At 38.9% G+C, this 20,368-nt stretch overlaps 1 protein-coding gene and 1 pseudogene across 8 annotated transcripts in view; one reads left to right on the top strand and one right to left on the bottom strand.

Annotated features, from left to right (window-relative positions):
• The window catches only part of Bicd1 (BICD cargo adaptor 1), a 154,796-nt gene that overhangs the window by 72,088 nt on the left and 62,340 nt on the right, over positions 1–20,368 (bottom strand). For all 7 annotated transcript variants that reach the window (XR_015685705.1, XR_015685706.1, NM_001446411.1 and 4 more), the window contains 1 exon segment: positions 7,543–7,755. Coding sequence is in view for 5 of the 7 variants with exons in the window: in NM_001446411.1 (NP_001433340.1) it covers positions 7,543–7,755 (213 nt within the window). In the remaining 2 variants the exon portion in view is untranslated.
• Rimklbl1 (ribosomal modification protein rimK-like family member B like 1) lies at positions 1,242–5,193 on the top strand (annotated as a pseudogene). Its single transcript, XR_015687176.1, has one exon. The product of XR_015687176.1 is annotated as a ribosomal modification protein rimK-like family member B like 1, transcript variant X2 (transcript).

Genomic DNA, 20,368 nt, shown 5'->3' with positions numbered 1-20,368 from the left:
CAGGTGACAGCAGATGCTGGCGAGGATGCGGAGAAAGAGGAACACTCCTCCATTGTTGGTGGGATTGCAGACTGGTACAACCATTCTGGAAATCAGTCTGGAGGATCCTCAGAAAATTGGACATTGAACTGCCTGAGGATCCAGCTATACCTCTCTTGGGCATATACCCAAAAGATGCCCCAACATATAAAAAAGACACGTGCTCCACTATGTTCATCGCAGCCTTATTTATAATAGCCAGAAGCTGGAAAGAACCCAGATGCCCTTCAACAGAGGAATGGATACAGAAAATGTGGTACATCTACACAATGGAATATTACTCAGGTATCAAAAACAACGACTTTATGAAATTCGTAGGCAAATGGATGGAACTGGAAAATATCATCCTGAGTGAGCTAACCCAATCACAGAAAGACATATATGGTATGCACTCATTGATAAGTGGCTATTAGCCCAAATGCTTGAATTACCCTAGATGCCTAGAACAAATGAAACTCAAGACGGATGATCAAAATGTGAATGCTTCACTCCTTCTTTAAAAGGGGAACAAGAATACCCTTGGCAGGGAAGGGAGAGGCAAAGATTAAAACAGAGACGGAAGGAACACCCATTCAGAGCCTGCCCCACATGTGGCCCATACATATACAGCCACCCAATTAGACAAGATGGATGAAGCAAAGAAGTGCAGACTGACAGGAGCCGGATGTAGATCGCTCCTGAGAGACACAGCCAGAATACAGCAAATACAGAGGCGAATGCCAGCAGCAAACCACTGAACTGAGAATAGGACCCCCGTTGAAGGAATCAGAGAAAGAACTGGAAGAGCTTGTAGGGGCGCGAGATCCCATATGTACAACAATGCCAAGCAACCAGAGCTTCCAGGGACTAAGCCACTGCCCAAAAACTATACATAGACTGACCCTGGACTCTGACCTCATAGGTAGCAATGAATATCCTAGTAAGAGCACCAGTGGAAGGGGAAGCCCTGGGTCCTGCTAAGACTGAACCCCCAGTGAACTAGACTGTTGGGGGGAGGTTGGCAATGGGGGAGGGGGATGTTTGCCCGGAAACCGGGAAAGGGAATAACACTCGAAATGTATATAAGAAATACTCAAGTTAATAAAAAAAAAAAAAGAATTGAAGAGCTACCAAAATAACTGAAACATAAGAAAAAAGATAACAACACTTATAAACTTTATACACATTATGATATAGTAATAAATAGTGTTCCTTGGTGTCAGAGTAGATACAAATAACAACAAAACAGGATAGAAATGGGGAGATATATCTCAAAGAGAGCAGCCTAGAATATGAAATCACGACAGAATGATAAAGCACTCAAATGTGAAAATTAGAACATAACTAGGGGCAGAGAGTTTCTGTAATTTGAGAAGGGTCAAGAGAAAAGGACAGTGTAAGACACTCACTTAAAATTGCTAAAGCATAGTCAATAGGAAATAGTAAAATTAAAAACAGAATCACCAAAACCTCAATGAGGAAAACAAATCCAACAGGCCAATGATAGGCAGAATGGAAAACTCATACCAAAACATTAGGAAAACTCAATTAGCACTTAGCAACACTAAGAGTATAACACTAAGACCTGATAAAGGTGCAAACTTTAAGGCATAATTATTCCTTAAGTTCACAATTAATTTATGTTATTTATTCTACACGTGAATAATAGTGATAAGCTTCATATTCTTTGGCTCTTTTTCCTTCTGAATATCTATTACATGCCAACCTTGGTGCAAGTATGATTTCAAAAACTCATATCAAAATATCATCATTGGAGAATTTTAGAGATGAGCACAGAGAGACGGAGAAGGAAGGAAGATGGAGGAAGAGAAAGGGATGGATAATTACAGGACAGTTTGTCTTATGTAGATAAAAGTTTGCATCAGCTAGTCCTTGGAAGGAAGAACAAGCAGACCGAGATGTGTAGCTCTGTGACTGGTAAGCTGTGGTTCTTGACAGATCGTCGCATCCAAGAAGACTACCCACAGAAAGAGATCCTAAGAGCTCTGAAGGCCAAATGCTGTGAAGAGGAATTGGACTTTAGGGCTGTAGTGATGGACGAGGTGGTGCTGACAGTCGAGCAAGGAAATCTGGGTCTGCGGATCAATGGAGAGCTGATCTCTGCCTACCCACAGGTGGTGGTAGTGAGAGTTCCAACCCCATGGGTGCAGAGCGACAGTGATATCACTGTTTTGCGCCACCTAGAGAAAATGGGGTGCCGGCTGATGAACCGGCCTCAAGCCATCCTGAACTGTGTTAATAAATTCTGGACGTTTCAAGAGCTGGCTGGGCACGGTGTGCCTCTACCAGATACTTTTTCTTACGGTGGCCACGAAAACTTTTCTAAAATGATTGATGAAGCGGAAGTGCTGGAGTTCCCAATGGTGGTGAAGAATACACGGGGTCATAGAGGCAAAGCTGTTTTCTTGGCACGAGATAAACACCATTTAGCTGATCTAAGCCATCTTATTCGGCACGAAGCTCCATATTTGTTCCAGAAATATATCAAAGAGTCTCATGGAAGGGATGTGAGAGTCATTGTTGTGGGAGGCCGTGTAGTTGGCACCATGCTACGCTGTTCGACAGATGGAAGGATGCAAAGCAACTGTTCCCTAGGTGGTGTGGGGATGATGTGCTCATTGAGTGAACAAGGGAAGCAGCTAGATATCCAGGTGTCTAATATCCTGGGGATGGATGTGTGTGGCATTGACCTGTTGATGAAAGATGACGGCTCCTTCTGTGTCTGCGAGGCCAATGCAAATGTAGGTTTCATCGCCTTTGATAAGGCTTGTAATCTAGATGTAGCTGGTATCATAGCAGACTATGCTGCCTCCCTTCTGCCCGCTGGGCGGCTCACCCGGCGCATGTCCCTGCTCTCTGTGGTGTCCACTGCCAGTGAGACCAGTGAGCCGGAGCTCGGTCCCCCTGCCAGCGCTGCTGTTGACAACATGAGCGCCAGTTCCAGCTCTGTTGATAGCGACCCTGAAAGCACCACCGAGCGAGAGCTGCTCACCAAGCTCCCAGGGGGGCTGTTCAACATGAACCAGCTGCTAGCCAATGAAATCAAACTCCTGGTGGAGTGACTCCACTGGTAAATAGTTAAACAACAAAACCCTTGTAAAACTGTCTCCCTGCAACCCATCCCCTTCCCCTTAACCAACTTGCAATGCTGTTCATGGAGAATGTTCAGAAGGTTGAGATAAAGGTATAGTAAGATTGATTAGATGAAGGGAAAATAGATGAGACCCCTTAGTGTAATACTTAACTGATTCATTTACAGATCTCACAGAGAGGAATACGAAGTGACACACAGAGAAATGGCAGGCTCTCATGTTAACCTTTTCAGTTACTAAAAGCCTGCTTAAGGCCATGAGGAACATGAGAAGTTTTTTTCCCTCTCCTCATGGTTTCTTGCTTTTGTCTTTATGTAGAGTGGTTTCGATTCAAGAACTTGGTAGCATGACTTCAGTTTCAAGATTTGTATAGAGAAAAACATCCACTTAAAATCCAGAAATGTTTTAAATAATAATCTGAAAATTCTGCCCGTTTCTCTCAGCTAGCATTTAGCACATAGTTTATGCACTCTAAGGGGCTCTGACTGGAATTTATATTCATGTTTGTCTTTGTTTTTTTTTCCCCTTAATTTGGGTGGGAGGGTAATGTGACTATAACCCAATAAAGATTTTTAATAACAAAAAAAATATGTCATCATTGAGCCAGGCATGATGGTACCTGCCACTAAGCCCAGCATTAAGGGCACAGGATCGGGAGGATCAGGAATTAAAACTATGTAGCCAGTTTAAGGCCAGTCCAGGCTAACATGAGACTCCATCTCTTTAAAACAATTAATTTACTGTTAATCTATGAAGTAATTAACCCAAAATTATGAAGCTTAATGCACGTCAGGCACCTTATTTGGACCTTATATGCCCCTTAATAGCTCATGCCCTGAGGGCTTTGGGAAGAAGACTGAAGAAGTTAGTTCACTGAGGCATGCCCTTTAGGATTAGAATACTGGATTCTAATCCCACTCCTGTTATCCTTTGCCTCCCAGATACTGTGATTTGAGCACTTTGTTCTGCTATAAGCTTTCCTATGTGAGGCCACCTTGCCACAGGCCCAGAAGCAATAGAACAATTGACCATGGGCATAAATCTTTAAAATCATGCTCTAAAATGAACTTTTCCTCCTTATAGAGTATTTGTGTCAGGTATTTTGTCAGTGGCAGAGAGCTGATTAATACATGGGGCTTGGTGAAATAGGGATTTTTTTAAAGACTCATGTACTTAGAAGAGCCTCAAACTCCCTGTGTAACTGGAGATGACCTTTGATGCCTTATCTCCTGCTTCTACTCCTTAAATTCTGGAATCATTATGCCTGTTTTCTTTTTATAGATTTTTTTTTCTTCTCTAAAGATAGGATTTCACAATGTACTCAAGCTGGCCTCAAACTTGTTGTGCTGCCTCGGCATTCCAAGTGCTAGGAGTGCAATCATGACTGACTTCCAGGCAGCTAGGATGAAGGTCTTAAGCCCATGCCCACAGTGACACACAAGGTCACACTTTCCAATAGTGCCACTCCCTGAGCCAAGCATATACAATAGAACTCCATCACAATAGAACTGTATTTTCCCTTAGGTCAACTCTAATCAAGGTATTTTCCCCATCCTATGGTATCCGCTCATTAAGCAACCTGTTGCTAAACGCAATGGTCAATTCAGATTCTTCTTTTGTCCTTTTAATATCACTGCACTGTTGATCACTCTCTTCCTAAAACCTACTTTTTTTATTTGATGTCAAGGAGCCGTTCTTTCTTTTCTTTCTACCTCACTATTATTTTAGTTTATTCCACTTCTCTTATCCAATTTCTCAATACTCAAATAGCCCAGTACTCGGACTTCTTTTTTCTATCTACACTTACCTTTTATATAATCGACTTCATCACAATGAAAAATTACTTTACTCTATGATACAGTTTAGATATGGCTTGTTTCTCAAGGGTATGTGTTGGGAGCTTGGTCCTCCATGTGACGGTTTAGGGAAGTAGAACACTTAAGAGGTAGGCATAGTGGGAGGCCCTTAGGTTAGCTGGTGGTGTGCCCTTCACAGGTATTGTGGGACCTAAACGTCTCTGGCTTCCTCTTTGATGATGTGACCCCTCCCTCTTACAGACATTCCTATCATCACCACAGGGTCCTCACCAGAGCTGAGCTGATATCCCTTGAATCTCCAGAACTGTAAACTGAATCATTTTCTTTCCTTTGCAAAATAGCCTATCTCAGATACTTTACTATAGTAATAAAAAGCACAGTATTACGCACTAGCAAATGATAGTTTTATTTCATTTTTATTATGTGCATGGGTATTTTGCCTGCATGTATGTATGTGTATCACTTACACGCCTGGTGCCCAGAGAGGCTGAGAGGGCACTGGAATTAGAGTTACAGATGCTTGCCAGCCACCATGTGGATTCTGGGGATCAAAGCCAGGGCAATCAGTTAAACAAACTGTAATGTGTTAATACAGTAGAATAATATCCAGCTATAAAAAGAAACAAATTTTATGTTGAAATTTCCAACAAAGATGAATCTCAAATGCATTATGAGAGGATAAAAGGATTCAGTCTCAAAAACTACATACTAAATGATTTCACTTTTGTGACCTTCTTGAAAAAGAAAATAAAAGCTATAGTAAAAGAGGACAGATTATTTGTTTTAAAGACATCTGCCTAGCTTCCTATAGGCATTAAAATATTGAACAGATAAACAAATGAAAAATTAAAACAGAAAAGAGTAAAACTGAGTTGAACATTTAAGGAGAAAGTCAATACATAAATCCAATGGTTTGCATTTTCAAGGATTTCCAACAAAGGTGAAGATAGTTGGTAGTAGTCAGTAATGACTAGTGACTCCCTCCTCCTCCTCCTCCCCCTCCTTCCTCTTCCTCCTCCCCCTTCCCCATCCTTCCTCTTCCTCCTCTTCTACTCCTACTTCCTCTGTTGTAGAACATTGTAAACAGATGTATTGACTGATGTTGTTTATAGATCCTGCAGTAGAGAGAGAAGCTCATCAAGATGCTAAGCCTTCATTTTCTGGAGGAGCAGAGGGATACAGCCACTCGGGGAAGACTGACACCCAGCTACCTCACTCCAGTTACTTTACTCAAACATCATTCGAGGTTAACTGGGGCTGGGAAAGGTTCCAACTGCCAGTTATCTTGCCCCTGCTGCTCATGAGAGCAGACAGCATACACAAATCTCAGTCCCTTTTGACCATGGCTATCCATAATCAAAAGAAAGAACTCCAGGTTTGCCAGGAGTGTCTTAGGACAGAGTAGTGCAGCTGTAAGCTCTCATGTAGCACCAAGTGCAGACCTCTACAAAGACAACGTTTCTTCAAGGTTCAAACACTCATAACAATTTCTCAGCCTCTATTGATTAACCCAAACATAGTAAAGGCTTTACTATACATTTCATTTAAAGCCAGACACAAAAGTTTTACTATACATTTTACTACACAGATGCTGCAAGTCAAACTAAAGAAGAATGACCAGGGTCTGACCTCAGACCACATGACCTCAGACCACATTCTGAGAAGGAGATGATGAGAAACACAGTTGGCAAAACATAGGGAATCAATTCTTCATTTAACCAAAAAGTAACAAGTAGACTGGCCAACCACTACTAGCATGAGAACCTTGGAGGGAGGCAGGAGATACAAAATGAGAACTACATTTTTTCCAACATAATATTTTTACTGATTATTTGGGAATTTCACACAATTCATCCAATCACACTCACTTCCCAGTCTTCCCAGGTGCACCCTCTCCCTTTGGGATCCTCCTCCCAAAAACAGAAGAAAGGGAAAGAAAAGAAAAGAAAGAAAAGAAAAGAAAGAAAAGAAAAGAAAAGAAAAGAAAAGAAAAGAAAAGAAGTCAATTTGTGTTGGCCACATATTCACTAGAGCATGATCACACTCCCAGTGTCCAGTCACTAAGAAGAAAACTGAGATCTTCTGTGTATTCCCCACCCTACCTCACCCCCGCCAAAAGTCATGAATTATGGGGAGCAACATTTCAGCATCCTTATCACACTTTTTAAGAGTTCTTGATGACTTCCTGTCAAGACTGTTTCTCTTCTCTTCTCTCTTTTTTCTTTCTCTCTTCCTTTCTTCCCTCCCTCCCTCCCTCCCTCCCTCCCTCCCTCCCTCCCTCCCTCCCTCCCTCCCTCCCTCCTTTCTTTCTTTCTTTCTTTCTTTCTTTCTTTCTTTCTTTCTTTCTTTCTTTCTTTCTTTCTTTTGGTGGTGGAATATCATGTCCATGCTGAATAGGAAGAAGTTTAGTTAATACTATAACCCATGTGTTAAAGAGTTAGTCTATAGCTTGGCAGTATTGGTTAACTTTGATTGTTAACATCACTGGATTAAAACCGTCTAGTGGCGTTGGTAAAATGCATGTCTCTGTAAGAGGATTTCGACAAACAGTTAGATCCTGAGAGACAAATCTTAGAGGGAATTGGCTTGTTTACCTCCTTCAGTTCCTGTACAACAGCCGAGAGTCTCTCGTTTTCTGCCTGGACATTTGTAACTACAGCCCGGCTCTGCTTCAGCTCATTCTGCATCTCCAAGATCTTGTTTAGATAGTAAGCTTCCTTGGATGCAGACTCCTGAAGAAGTGTTTCCTCCCGAGTCTCTCCATCCTCAGCCACTTTACGGTGGATAGAGAAGGACTGCCCAAATGCCTGCAGGGAATTTGGAAAGAGAGAGTGCACAATGAAAAACACCTCGAGATTATTGAACAGATGGGCAAATGTTTTACTTGGTTTTGTGTATAAGAAAAGCTACTCTGAAATACTGCTAAATACAAAAAATAATAATAAATGAATATACACACGCAAATGTGTAACAGCCTATTATGTCTAATACGTCTAATAATTCATACCCAGTCTGGGAGGATTGAACCCTGGCTTTCACTTAGGCTAAGCACATGTTAAATCACCTTCAACCTCTTCAAATGCAATTATAAAGTAAAGAAAAATGTAAATATCTTGCAAAAATGTATGAGTCAAAGAAAACTTAAAGACATTGCTAGGTGCTTTATGCTACAATTGTTTAGACACATCCTATAGCTCATCACATTTTATGTTGTTGTTTTCTTTCTAGAAAACATCCACAAATATTTTCCAAGAAAGAAAACAATAATTGCATCAGCTCTTTAGTACATTGGCAATGCTACACTAAATATGGATAACCCCCTTAAAAGAAAAAAAAACACTGGAACTCAGTCTCCCCCATTATTTGGAGGTTTCTTTAGGATTGCTTTCATAAATTTTAGAAAGCTTCCACTGTACTGGCTTTCCATACCACCCCTCAATTCTACCTGTCTCTTCCTGCATTCCTTCCGCACGTTCCCCTGATCCTCCCGTTCCAGTCCCCACCACAGTGCACACATAAAATACATTCTATTTCCCCAGGGAGATTTTCAGGGAGATAAATGTGTCGGTTACTTAGCTTCTCTGTGTCTGTGAATTGAAGTGTGATTATTCTCTGGCACCTTCCCATCCTTGTGCTCTCTCCACCAAACAAACAAACAAACAAACAAACAAACAAACAAACAAACCACATTCAATTTGTGTTGCTCATATACTCATGACCATGACTCACGGTCAAACTTCCAGTGCCCAATCCCTTAAAATAACTGAGTCCTTCCCTACAGCCCCACCCCCACCCCCTGCCAGAAGCCGTAAACTGAGAAGAGCTAACACTTAAGCATTTTTAATCACAATTCTTTTTTTTTTTCCTTTTCTTTTTTTCGGAGCTGGGGACCGAACCCAGGGCCTTGCGCTTGCTAGGCAAGCGCTCTACCACTGAGCCAAATCCCCAACCCCTTTAATCACAATTCTTAAGAACTCTCTTGAGCAGCTTCCTGTCTGGACAGTTTCTCTTTTTTTGCCCAGGGGCAGGAGGCATTGCCACTGAAACCTTTAATGACTTTAACTCTCAATCAAGAGTCTGCAATCACTGCAAAAGAAGCTTCCCTGCCCATAACAACCAGTGACAGCATGGACCGTACTTTTCAATACTTCTAAAATATCCTCTAAGTTAATTTAGCACTCCTGAAATTTTTCATCACAAAACAATACCCAATAGCTTCCTAATTAAATATATGTCAATTTAAGGCCTAAGTTTTTCATTTTTGCTATTAAATTTTAGGTTATCATACAAAGTAATGGGGTTTCATTGTGGCATCTTTATACGTGTATCATTTTCCTTGTTCTCATTTGTTCATTTTCCCCACGTCCCTCTCCTATGCTCTCTTCCCCTCCCTCCCAGTGGTTCTCTTCCTTCACTCAACCTCCTACTCATGTCCACCATCTTTTCTACTTCCTACCCCTTAAAATCCTTTCCTTCCCTTTCACGATCCCATTTAGTTCTCTCTCTCTCTCTCTCTCTCTCTCTCTCTCTCTCTCTCTCTCTCTCTCACACACACACACACACACACACACACACACACGCACACATACACACACACACACACACACAAATATAAAATATAGGCTCTACACGTAATAAATATAGGCTCTATATGTGTCATTTATCTTTCTGAATCTGGAAAAGCTTTTTCTTTCTTTTAAAGATTAAGCTTTATTTTTAATTGTGTGTATTAGACAGTTGTCTGTGCATATGTGAGTGTAGGTGCCTTCAGAGTTTGGAAAAGGACATAAAATATCCCAAAGCTGGAATTACAGGAAGCATCCCAGTATGGATGCTGGGAATTTAGCTCCAATCCTCTGAAAGAGCATGAAGCATCTCTCAAGTCACAATTTTTTTCCTCTTCTTGATAGTTTGTAAAGGATACCTCTGAATTGTTCAACAAATTCCCTTTTTAACTATCTGAGGTATTTCAGAACTCCATTATATGCTAAATACACACAAAAGAAAACTTATGACAAATACAACAAAAATAAACATGTTTATTACTTAAAAAAAAACTACAGCAGAATCTGTTAGCCCCAAAAGTCTGTCCACATTTTATTGTTCCTATCTCCCTCATTACATTCCCAGCTTCTGCCCAAATTAACACAATCTAAATACCACACTTTTCATTTTATTTATACTTCATCCCATGTCTATACATCTGTTAAAAGATTTGTATATATATATTTTTAATTTTACATGTTGGAAGCCTTCCTTATGTAGTCTGATGCAATTTGCTTTTGTAATTGTATTACAATTTTGCAAAATCTATTCCTTTTTTTTTACAGTATTGCTTCTTTTGTTGCTATAATCTAATGTTTAAGTCTGCTAATCTACTTGAAATTTATTTCTGCAGATAAAATAAAATACAGATTTTAATTATTTTCTGTATAAACCATCAATTTCTCTCAAATTCTTTAATGTCACTCCTTTCCCACTCTTTGCCAAGTCAGCCATAAATCATGATGGTTTAAGTTTGTATGCTTCAAGGATATCCCATGATATCTCACTGGTATTCAGAAGGTCCTGAAGTTATGAGAGTTCCACTGAAAAAGAAGAGGAATCTGACATAGCTGTATTTATTCATTAAGTTATTCAATTCTTTGAATTTTCTGCATCTAACTGAAAGTCTCTTCTAAGTCATGTGAGTGGCAACATTTGAACAAGAGTGAACTCATTCTCAAGTTGAATTTAATGAACATAGACGTATTTACTTTCTGTAATATACACATATATCTTTAAACATATGTACTATTAAAGAAAAAATATGACTACAAATCTTAGAATTTTTCTTTCTGAGAGTAATATATATTTACATGTATTATTTATACTTATAAAATATTTATAATTTTTGTATTTTTATTTATAAAATAGTATTTATATATTTATTTGTTTTTATATTTGGATATTAAATGCATATTAAAAAGAAATTACTCTTTAAATCATTGTGTTATTTCCTGATGCCCTAAGTATACCAGTTATATTTCATATCCCTTTTCCCAATTAAAATCATAATTCCACCTCTAACAACAAAACTAATAGAAAGCAACAATCATTGGTCCTGAATATCTATCAGAATCAATGGACTCAATTCCCCAATAAAAAGACATAGACTAACAGACTGGATATGTGAAGAAGACCCAGCATTTTGCTACATTCAGGAAACACACCTCAGTGACAAAGACAGACACTACCTCAGAATAAAAAGCTGGAAAACAATTTTCTAAGCAAATGGTCCAAAGAAACAAGCTAGAGCAGCCATTCTAATATGGAATAAAATAGACTTTATACCAAAAGTTATCAGGAAAGATAAGGACGGACACTTCGTATTCAACAAAGGAAAAATCTACCAAGATAAATTCTCAATTCAGAATATCTATGCACCACATGCAAGGGCACCTACATTCATAAAAGCAACCTTACTAAAGCTCAAAGCACACATTGTACCTCATGCAATAATAGTGGGAGACTTCAACACCCCTCATCAATGGACAGATCATGGAAACAGAAACTAAACAGAGACACAGAGAAACTAACAGAATGGATTAATCCAAATGGATTTAACAGATATCTATAAAACATTTCATCGTAAAACAAAATAGTATACCTTCTTCTCAGTACCCCAAGGTACCTTCTCCAGAACTGACCATATAATTTGTCACAAAACAGGCCTCAACAGATACAAGAAGATTGAAATAGTCCCATGCATCCTATCAGATCACCACAGACTAAGCCTGATCTTCAATAACAACAAAAACAACAGAAAACCCACATACACATGGAAGTTGAACAATGCTCTATTCAATGATAACTTGCTCAAGGAAGAAATAAATAAAGAAATTAAAGATATTTTAGAATTTAATGAAAATGAAGGCACAGCATACCCAAATTTATGGGACACAATGAAAGCAGTGCTAAGAGGAAAACTCATAGCTCTGAGTGCCTTCAAAAAGAAACTGGAGGGAGTATACACTAGGAGCTTGACAGCACAACTGAAAAATCTAGAACAAAAAGAAGCAAATACACCCAAGAGGAGTAGAAAGCAGGAAATATTCACACTCGGGGCTGAAATCAACCAAATAGAAACATAAAGAACTATACAAAGAATCAACAAAACGAGGAGCTGGTTCTTTGAGAAAATCAACAAGATAGATAAACCCTTTGTCAGATTAACTAGAGGGTACAAAGAGAATATCCAAATTAACAAAATCAGGAATAAAATGAGAGACATAACAACAGAAACAAATCCAAAAAGATCATCAGATCCTACTACAAAAAGACTTTACTCAACGAAACTTGAAAAATCTCGATGAAATGGGCAATTTTCTAGACCAGGTACCAAAGTTAAATCAGGATCAGATAAACCATCTAAACAGTCTCATAACTTCAAAAGAAATAGAAGCAGTCATTAAAAGTCTCCCAACCAAAAAAAAAAAAATTGCCCAGGACAAAATGGGTTTAGTGCAGAATTCTATCAGACTTCATAGAAGACCTAATACCAATACTCTCCAAAACTATTCCACAAAAATAGAAACAGAAGGAACACTACCCAATACCTTTTATGAAGCCACAATTACACTTATACCTAAACCACACAAAGATCCAACCAAGAAAGCAAATCAGACCAATTTCCCTTATGAATATCGATACAAAATTACTCAATAAAATTCTCCCAAACTGATCCAAGAACACATCAAATAAAGTGATCCATCATGATCAAGTAGGCTTCATCCCAGGGATGCAGGGATGGTTCAATATATGGAAATCCATCAACGTAATCCACTATACAAACTCAAAGAAAAAAACTACATGATCATTTCATTAGATGCTGAGAAAGCATTTGACAAAATTCAGCGTGCCTTCATGTTAAAAGTCTTGGAAAGATCAGGAATTCAAGGCCCTTATCTAAACATAGTAAAAGCCATATAAAGCAAACCAGTAGCCAACATCAAACTAAATGGAGAGAAACTTGAGGCAATTCCACTAAAATCAGGGACTAGACAAGGCTGCCCACTCTCTCCCTATCTATTCAATATAGTACTTGAACTCCTAGCCAGAGCAATCAGACAACAAAAGGAGGTTCAAAGGGATACAAATTGGAAAGGAAGAAGCCAAAATATCACTATTTGCAGATGATATGATAGTGTACTTAAGTGACCCCCAAAATTCCACCACAGAACTCCTAAACCTGATAACTTCAGCAAAGTAGCTGGATATAAAATTAACTCAAACAAATCAGTAGCCTTCCTCTACTCAAAGAATAAACAGACTGAGAAAGAAATTAGGGAAAGGACACCCTTCACAATAGTCAAAAATAAAATAAAATACCTCAGTGTGACTCTAACCAAACAAGTGAAAGATCTGTATGACAAGGACATCAAGTCTCTGACGAAGATCTCAGAAGGTGAAAAGATTTCCCATGCTCATAAATTGGAAGGATTAATATAGTAAAAATGGCCATCTTGCCAAACGCAATCTACAGATACAATGCAATCCCCATCAAAATTCCAACTCAATTCTTCATAGACTTAGAAAGAGCAATTTGCAAATTCATTTGGAATAACAAAAAACCTAGAATAAATTGAATACTATCTATCCTCAACAATAAAAGAACTGAGGGAATCACCATCCCTGACCTCAAGCTGTATTACAGAGCAGTAGTGATTAAAAAAAACTGTATGGTATTGGTACAGAGACAGGCAGGTAGATCAGTGGAATAGAACTGAAGACCCAGAAATTAACCCACATACCTGTGGTCACTTGATCTTTGACAAAGGAGGTAAAAACATCCAGTGGAAAAACGACAGCATTTTCAACAAATGGTGTTGGTTCACCTGTAGGTCAGCATGTCGAAGAATGCAAATCGATCCATTCTTATTGGCTTGTAAAAAGCACAAGTTCAAGTGGATCAAGGACCTCCACATAAAACCAGATACACTCAAACTATTAGAAGAAAAAGTGGGGAAGAGTCTTGATCACATGGGCACTGGGGACATTTTCCTGAACAAAACACCAACGGCTTATGCTCAAACATCAAGAATCAACAAATGGGACCTCATAAAATTGCAAACCTTCTATAGGGCAAAGGACACTGTCAATAGGACAAAACAGCAACCAACAGATTGGGAAAAGATCTTTACCAATCCTACATCCAATAGAGAGCTAATATCCAATATATAGAAGTTAGACTCCAGAGAATCAAATAACTATTAAAAAATGGGGGACAGAGCTAAACAAAGAATTCTCAAGTGAGGATTATCAGATGGCTGAGAAGCACCTAAAGAAATGTTCCACATCCTTAGTCTTCAGGGAAATGCAAATCAAAACAACCCTGAGATTTCACCTCATACCAGTCAGAATGGCTAAGATCAAACACTCAGGTGACAACAGATGCTGGCGAGGATGTGGAGAAAGAGGAACGCTCCTCTATTGTTGGTGGGATTGCAGACTGGTACAACCATTCTGGAAATCAGTCTGGAGGTTCCTCAGAAAATTAGACATAGTGCTACCTGAGGACCCAGCTATATCACTCCTGGACCTATACCCAAAAGATGCTCTAACATATAACAAGGACACATGTTCCACTATGTTCATAGCAGCCTTATTTATAATAGTCAGAAAGCTGGGAAGAATCCAGATGTCCCTCAACAGAGAAATGGATACAGAAAACGTGGTAATTTACACAATGGAGTACTACCCAGCTATTAAAAACAAAGACTTCATGAAATTCATAGGCAAATGGATGGAACTAGAAAATATCATCCTGAGTGAGGTAACCCAATCACAAAAGAACACACATATGTACTCACTGATAAGCGGATATTAGCCCAAAAGCTCAGAATACCCAAGATACAATCCACAGACCACATGAAGCTCAAGAATAAGAAAGACCAAAGTGTGGATGCTTCAGTACTTCTTAGAAGGGGGAGCAAAATACAGATCACACAGATTTGGGTCTTTGGATATGATCCTTTGCCCAAGTAGCCAAATTGCTGGATTAAAATTCCTCTACTTGGGGGGAGAAGAAGTGGGCAGAAATGAAAGAATTCCTGAGGTTTGCTGGATAGCCCGTCTGTCTCAATCTGTGAGATTGAGGCTCACTGAGAGACCCTTCCCCAAAATAAAGTAGTGATCAACTACGGAAGAACCCCATTGTCAACCTTGAACCTGAGCACGCACACACACACACACACACACACACACACACACACACACACACACACACACACGTTTGAAGAGAAGAAAAAGAAGAAATGAAACATTCTTGGTTTTATTGTTTTCTTTGTTCTGAATTTGGCGTTTGCAGTCTTATTGGTTAATAATATGCATTGGCTATGTGTTTTGAGTGTTTCTCCTTGTGTTTGTAAAACAGGATCTTTTATTTCAATTCGTAAAAGCTGCCTAGGCCCAAAATAATGTCTTATAGTAAGAGAGAGCATTATGTTAAAGGCAAATCAATACATGCATGTCTTTAGCGAAGAACAGTGAGACGGAGCAAACCAAAGCAAAGCTCAGTGCTCATTTCCCATGGTCTGAGGGGTTATATTTATACTCGTTCATCCTGAGTCCTTTCATGTGTTTGCTATATCCAAACATCCTTTTACCTGTGTCTGCTCCAGGAAAATATTCTTTCACATGTTTGCTTTAGCAAGACATCCTTTTACCTGTGTTGCCCCGCAAAACATTATTTAACATAACTAATTTTCCAAAGAAGTATTAGTTTCCACTTCAAGTAAATGCAAAAGATAGGCAAGTGTGGGACACTCAGGAGACTGGAGTAAGGCTAGCCTACACTGCATAGTGAGATTCTGTCTAACAAAACAAAAACCACAAAAATATATACTTAAAACTTTTTCTCAGGATCAATAGGAAGAGTATAAACAAACAACAAATAAACAAACAAAAGACAGGCAATTTAAGACATAGGTTTGACTAAACTAAAGTTACCCCATTACCCCTTTATCTCTAGCCTTGTAAGCCATGGTAAATAGGAGTACGAGTTGTTGACATATTATCTTCCCACTCCTTATTCAATGATGTTGATGTTCTTTGGGGTAACAATTTCCCAAGCTACAAAGCTACTCTCCCTACAACTTCATTGTTTTCTAGGGGTAAACAGAAGTTAGTGGATAGAAGGTAGAGAAGCTGTGTAAAATGAACTGAATCATTTGAAGTATCTATTTTCTTCCAGTATAGACTACAGACATGATGGCTACAGCACAGAAGCATTTGGAGACATAATTTTTTGTTATGCAACCAGCACTACAAATGGGAAAGGAAAAAAATTCTGAAAACTTATGATTATAGAATTGCCACAGAAAACCCAAACTATGCATCTTAAATTTTTTTCTCCCTGATCCTCTTTTTTTTAAAAAAAAGATTTATTTATTTATTATAGATGAGTACACTGTAGCTGAATTCAGACGCGCCAGAAGAGGGCATCAGATCCCATTACAGATGGTTGTGAGCCACCATGTAGTTGCTGGGATTTGAACTCAGGACCTCTGGAAGAGCAGTCAGTGCTCTTAACCGCTGAGCCATCTCTCCAGCCCTCCATGAGCCTCTTATGATCTAATCCTAATAATGTTATATCTTACATAATTTTGACTTCTAATTATTGTCGGTAGCTATGGTAATGACAATGCTAGAGGAACCACAATTATCGTTGGAGCTTGTGGAGTATGGCTCACCTGTTAGCAGAGCTGTGATGAGTGTAGCTTAGAGAGGCAAAGCCAGGAGGGGTGGGGGAAATGATTGCCTAGAATGCCACTCACTGCTGCTAGGCCTCATCATGCTTGGTGCTGTCTGTGTTCTCCTTGTATTTAGCATGGTGTGATTATTTCATGGAAGATCCCCATTCTCCACTGGGCAATTTACCTGTAGTTTATAATAAAAGTGATGATCTTCCCAGGGCAATGTTGTTTAGACTGAATGATGATTCAGTTGAACTCTGGGAATAGTTTAAAGACAGGGGCAGTTAGGGCTTCTAATGACGGATATAGAGAAGAGAGCAATAAGCCTAGAAAATACATTTTCCCAGCTGGATGCAAGATTTATTGGGAATAGAAAATAAGAACAGGGAGTTTCAGGCATTGTAAGCCCTCAAGTCTTTCCTGTGGGAGATAGGCCAGTGATCAAAGATAGCCAAGTTCTGGTAATTGGTTAGGTCTGTGTCTTCTGGTTATGTAGTTTACAGGTGAAACTGTAGGGTTTTGTTATACACTTCAAGAAAATAAAGTTGTAAGAGGAAAATAAATGACCCTAATATGAGTGGGAAAAAGAAAGTATATGGTTAATTAGGCCAGTTGAGCAAAGCTTTGTAGAATAAAACAAAAACAGAAGTCTGCCACACAGTAACTGCAAACTGCTGCCAGTCAGGACAAGAAAAATGGCTGAAATATATTTGGCTTGCTTAACTTTGTCAACCAATAATGAAAGAATTATTCCTTTGGAGGTAAAGATGTAATTATGGGAAGAAAAATGGGAGGGGGATGTTTAACCACATGTGGGTTTCTAAGGAATTTTTTTGAATATATGACTTGTGACTGTGATGTGACTTCTTTCTACGTAAAGACTTTTGTTCTGAGTAGTAAATGAAGGATAAAAGAGAAAAAATAAAAGCAGAGAAAATTAGAGCTTCCTATATCCATAATAAGTCTCTGTGTCTTCTTTAGTCGACTCCACATTTCCTCCTTGAAACCCCTGAGCTGCTAGAGCTGGCCCTGGGGTAGCTTCTTGCAAGAGATTCACAAGAACTCTTAGAAATATTCTTTTCTAACACATATTTTTATTTCTCTATGACTCGCCTCTGCTGACCTCACATATTCATATATCTTTATCTCTCTGTCCTACATAGAGTTATGGTGTTGCTATATCAAAAGGTTCAGAGCATACATCGATAACAGAAAGACTGAGACTATCAGTGACAATCTAAATACACTATGGATGTGACAGTTAATAACTGGGCCTGAAATTCTGGAAGAACAAAACATGGGAAATTAAAATTGTCTTGAATCACAGACTCACTAATTGGAGACGCCAGGGCTCAGATTTAAGGCACCTTTGATACTGGTTTATAACTGGCAATAAACTGCAGATGAGGAAGGAGGAAGAGGAGGAAAGAAGAAGGGAGGAGGAAGAGGAGGAGAAAGTTTCTAGCTGAGAGTGACAAGTTTACCAAGGGCTTGGAGAAAGGACTCAGTGGTTGTTTAGGAATGTGTTGTTTAATTTTCACATATTTATGATTTTTCTAAAATTATGTTTTTCATTTCTAGTACTTTGTCATTGAGATTTCAAACTTCTTACTTGTGTTAAGGCTTGTGTTGTAGTTAAAATTACACAGAGAATTCATGGATATACTTAGGAATATCAAGAAAATTAAGAATTCAGAACATAGAGCCAAAACATGACACAGTAAGACATATTTTCACCAGGCATGGTGGCACATACTGGTAATCTCAGTACTTAAAAGGCTGAGATGGGAATATTTTAAGCTCAAGGCTAGCCTAGCTGCATGGTAAGACCGTGTCCCCAAAAACAAATGCAAAAGCTCTTTTTGATGGTTTTGAGAGTACAGTGAACAAAAACATTTACACAATAGACAAAATTATATCTGCACATGCTATGCTTGTGAAACCACATGTAACTTAAAGTTCAGAAGGATAATGTCAAAGAAGCTCTGTATTGACTAATTTCAAACTGAAGATAATTTAACTTATAACCTTAAGGAAATGCATGTGTATTGCATAAAGTTATATTTATTAGGATGACTATTATGAGCATATGATTTTTGATCGATCAATAAAGATGCCAGAGGCTAATGGCTGGACAAAGGGTGACAGGACAGGATGGCTAGGATGCATCAGGGAGGAGATGCAGAATTACCATGACTCAGAGAAGAAAGATGGGACTGAGGAGTGGCAGGCGATAAAGCCAACAAGCCATGTGAGACTTCGGGTAACTGGCCACTGGCCACTTCCTGATTGGGCCTGGAATAGCATAGCAGGGGAAGGTTTAGGAGTGCCCGGCCTTTGAGTTGGCCAACGCATTTTAAAAATAAGCTAATGTGTGTATGTCTTTCATTCTCAGATTCAAAGATAGCTCCTAGGCAGGTGCACGCATGCGATCCGCCAGGAGAACAAAGGGGAACAGCCCAAACTCACCGCTACACCTTTAGATAGTAAAGCGAAATAACTGTGCAGATTCACTTTTAACACAATTCATAATTATTATTCTTCCACATACTTATCAAACTGTTTGCCCAAGTGAATAACCCATTGTTCTAACATGAAAGTTGTTTGCCCAAAAGACCAAAATGTTTGCCCTGATAAATTGATTTGTAAGAGTTTCCTAAAGCAAACATTGGAATTATTTATTAACTTACTGTCTTATTTTCCTAGGCAAGTACTTCTTGGGATAAAGAATTAGAATATATTGACACAAATATATGCAGTCTGATACCAATGCAAGTGTGATTAAAAGATAGTTAAGGAGGAAAAGTCTGATTGAAATAGAAGAATTTTCAACCACAGATTTGTAAAGAGTGTAAGTTACTTAAGCCTACAGGCTTGCTTTAGAATAGACCGAGACACATTCAGTTCACAATCTGCTCAAATATATAATCAGTAAGAAAGCAGATACTGTAACTCAGGTAGTTTTGTTTCCTAATTCAATATTTTATATCACTTAGCTCCAGCTTTGTAATAGTTCTAAATATAAAAAATACAAATCTCAATAACAGATTTTGTTTTTAGGTTTTTGACATTGTGCAAAATGTTGAGGGCCATGTGGGAGGAACAACAAACAGCTTTAGAACTCCTGGAATGTGGCCTACTGGTTAGCACAATCAGGATGGGTGCACCTCAGAGAGGCGTTGCCCTGAGGACTCCATGTCCTGAGGACTTCATGCTGTTGTAGAGTTTTGCTCTGCTTGATGCCTTCATATCCCTCTTATTCTAAGAATTGTATGAAAACTCTAAGGGGCTTCCAGCCTCTCACTCTGCAATATCACTGGCACTCACAATACTAATGCTTGATCTTTCTCAGGCATTGCTGCTGGAGCAGATTAATGATTCAATTACGATCCTTGGAACGAGCTTAGAGATGTAGATTGTTAGTAGTGACCATGACCCTTAGAAAGAATTTAGAAGAATAAATTGTTAGTGAAGTTAGGTTAGTATATTTTTGCTAGTGGCTCTGATAGAGAAAATCTTAGGGAGCAATTTGAAGTTCAGAAAGGCACACTCTTAATAGTTGAGCTAGGGACTTTTGAGGTCAGGGAACAAGAACAATGGCAGTCTAACTAGCATTGACTGATGTAACTTTTACTGAGCCTGGACTATCAATTTAGGTAATGATTTCTTGTATTGATTTTTGCCC

Source organism: Rattus norvegicus, chromosome 4 (genome assembly GCF_021556685.1).
Source record: "Rattus norvegicus strain SHRSP/BbbUtx chromosome 4, alternate assembly SHRSP_T2T, whole genome shotgun sequence".
In the NCBI taxonomy this organism is placed as follows: domain Eukaryota; kingdom Metazoa; phylum Chordata; class Mammalia; order Rodentia; family Muridae; genus Rattus; species Rattus norvegicus.
The sequence above is the reverse complement of the archived record's forward strand: the minus strand, read 5'-3'. Positions and strand labels throughout refer to the sequence as shown.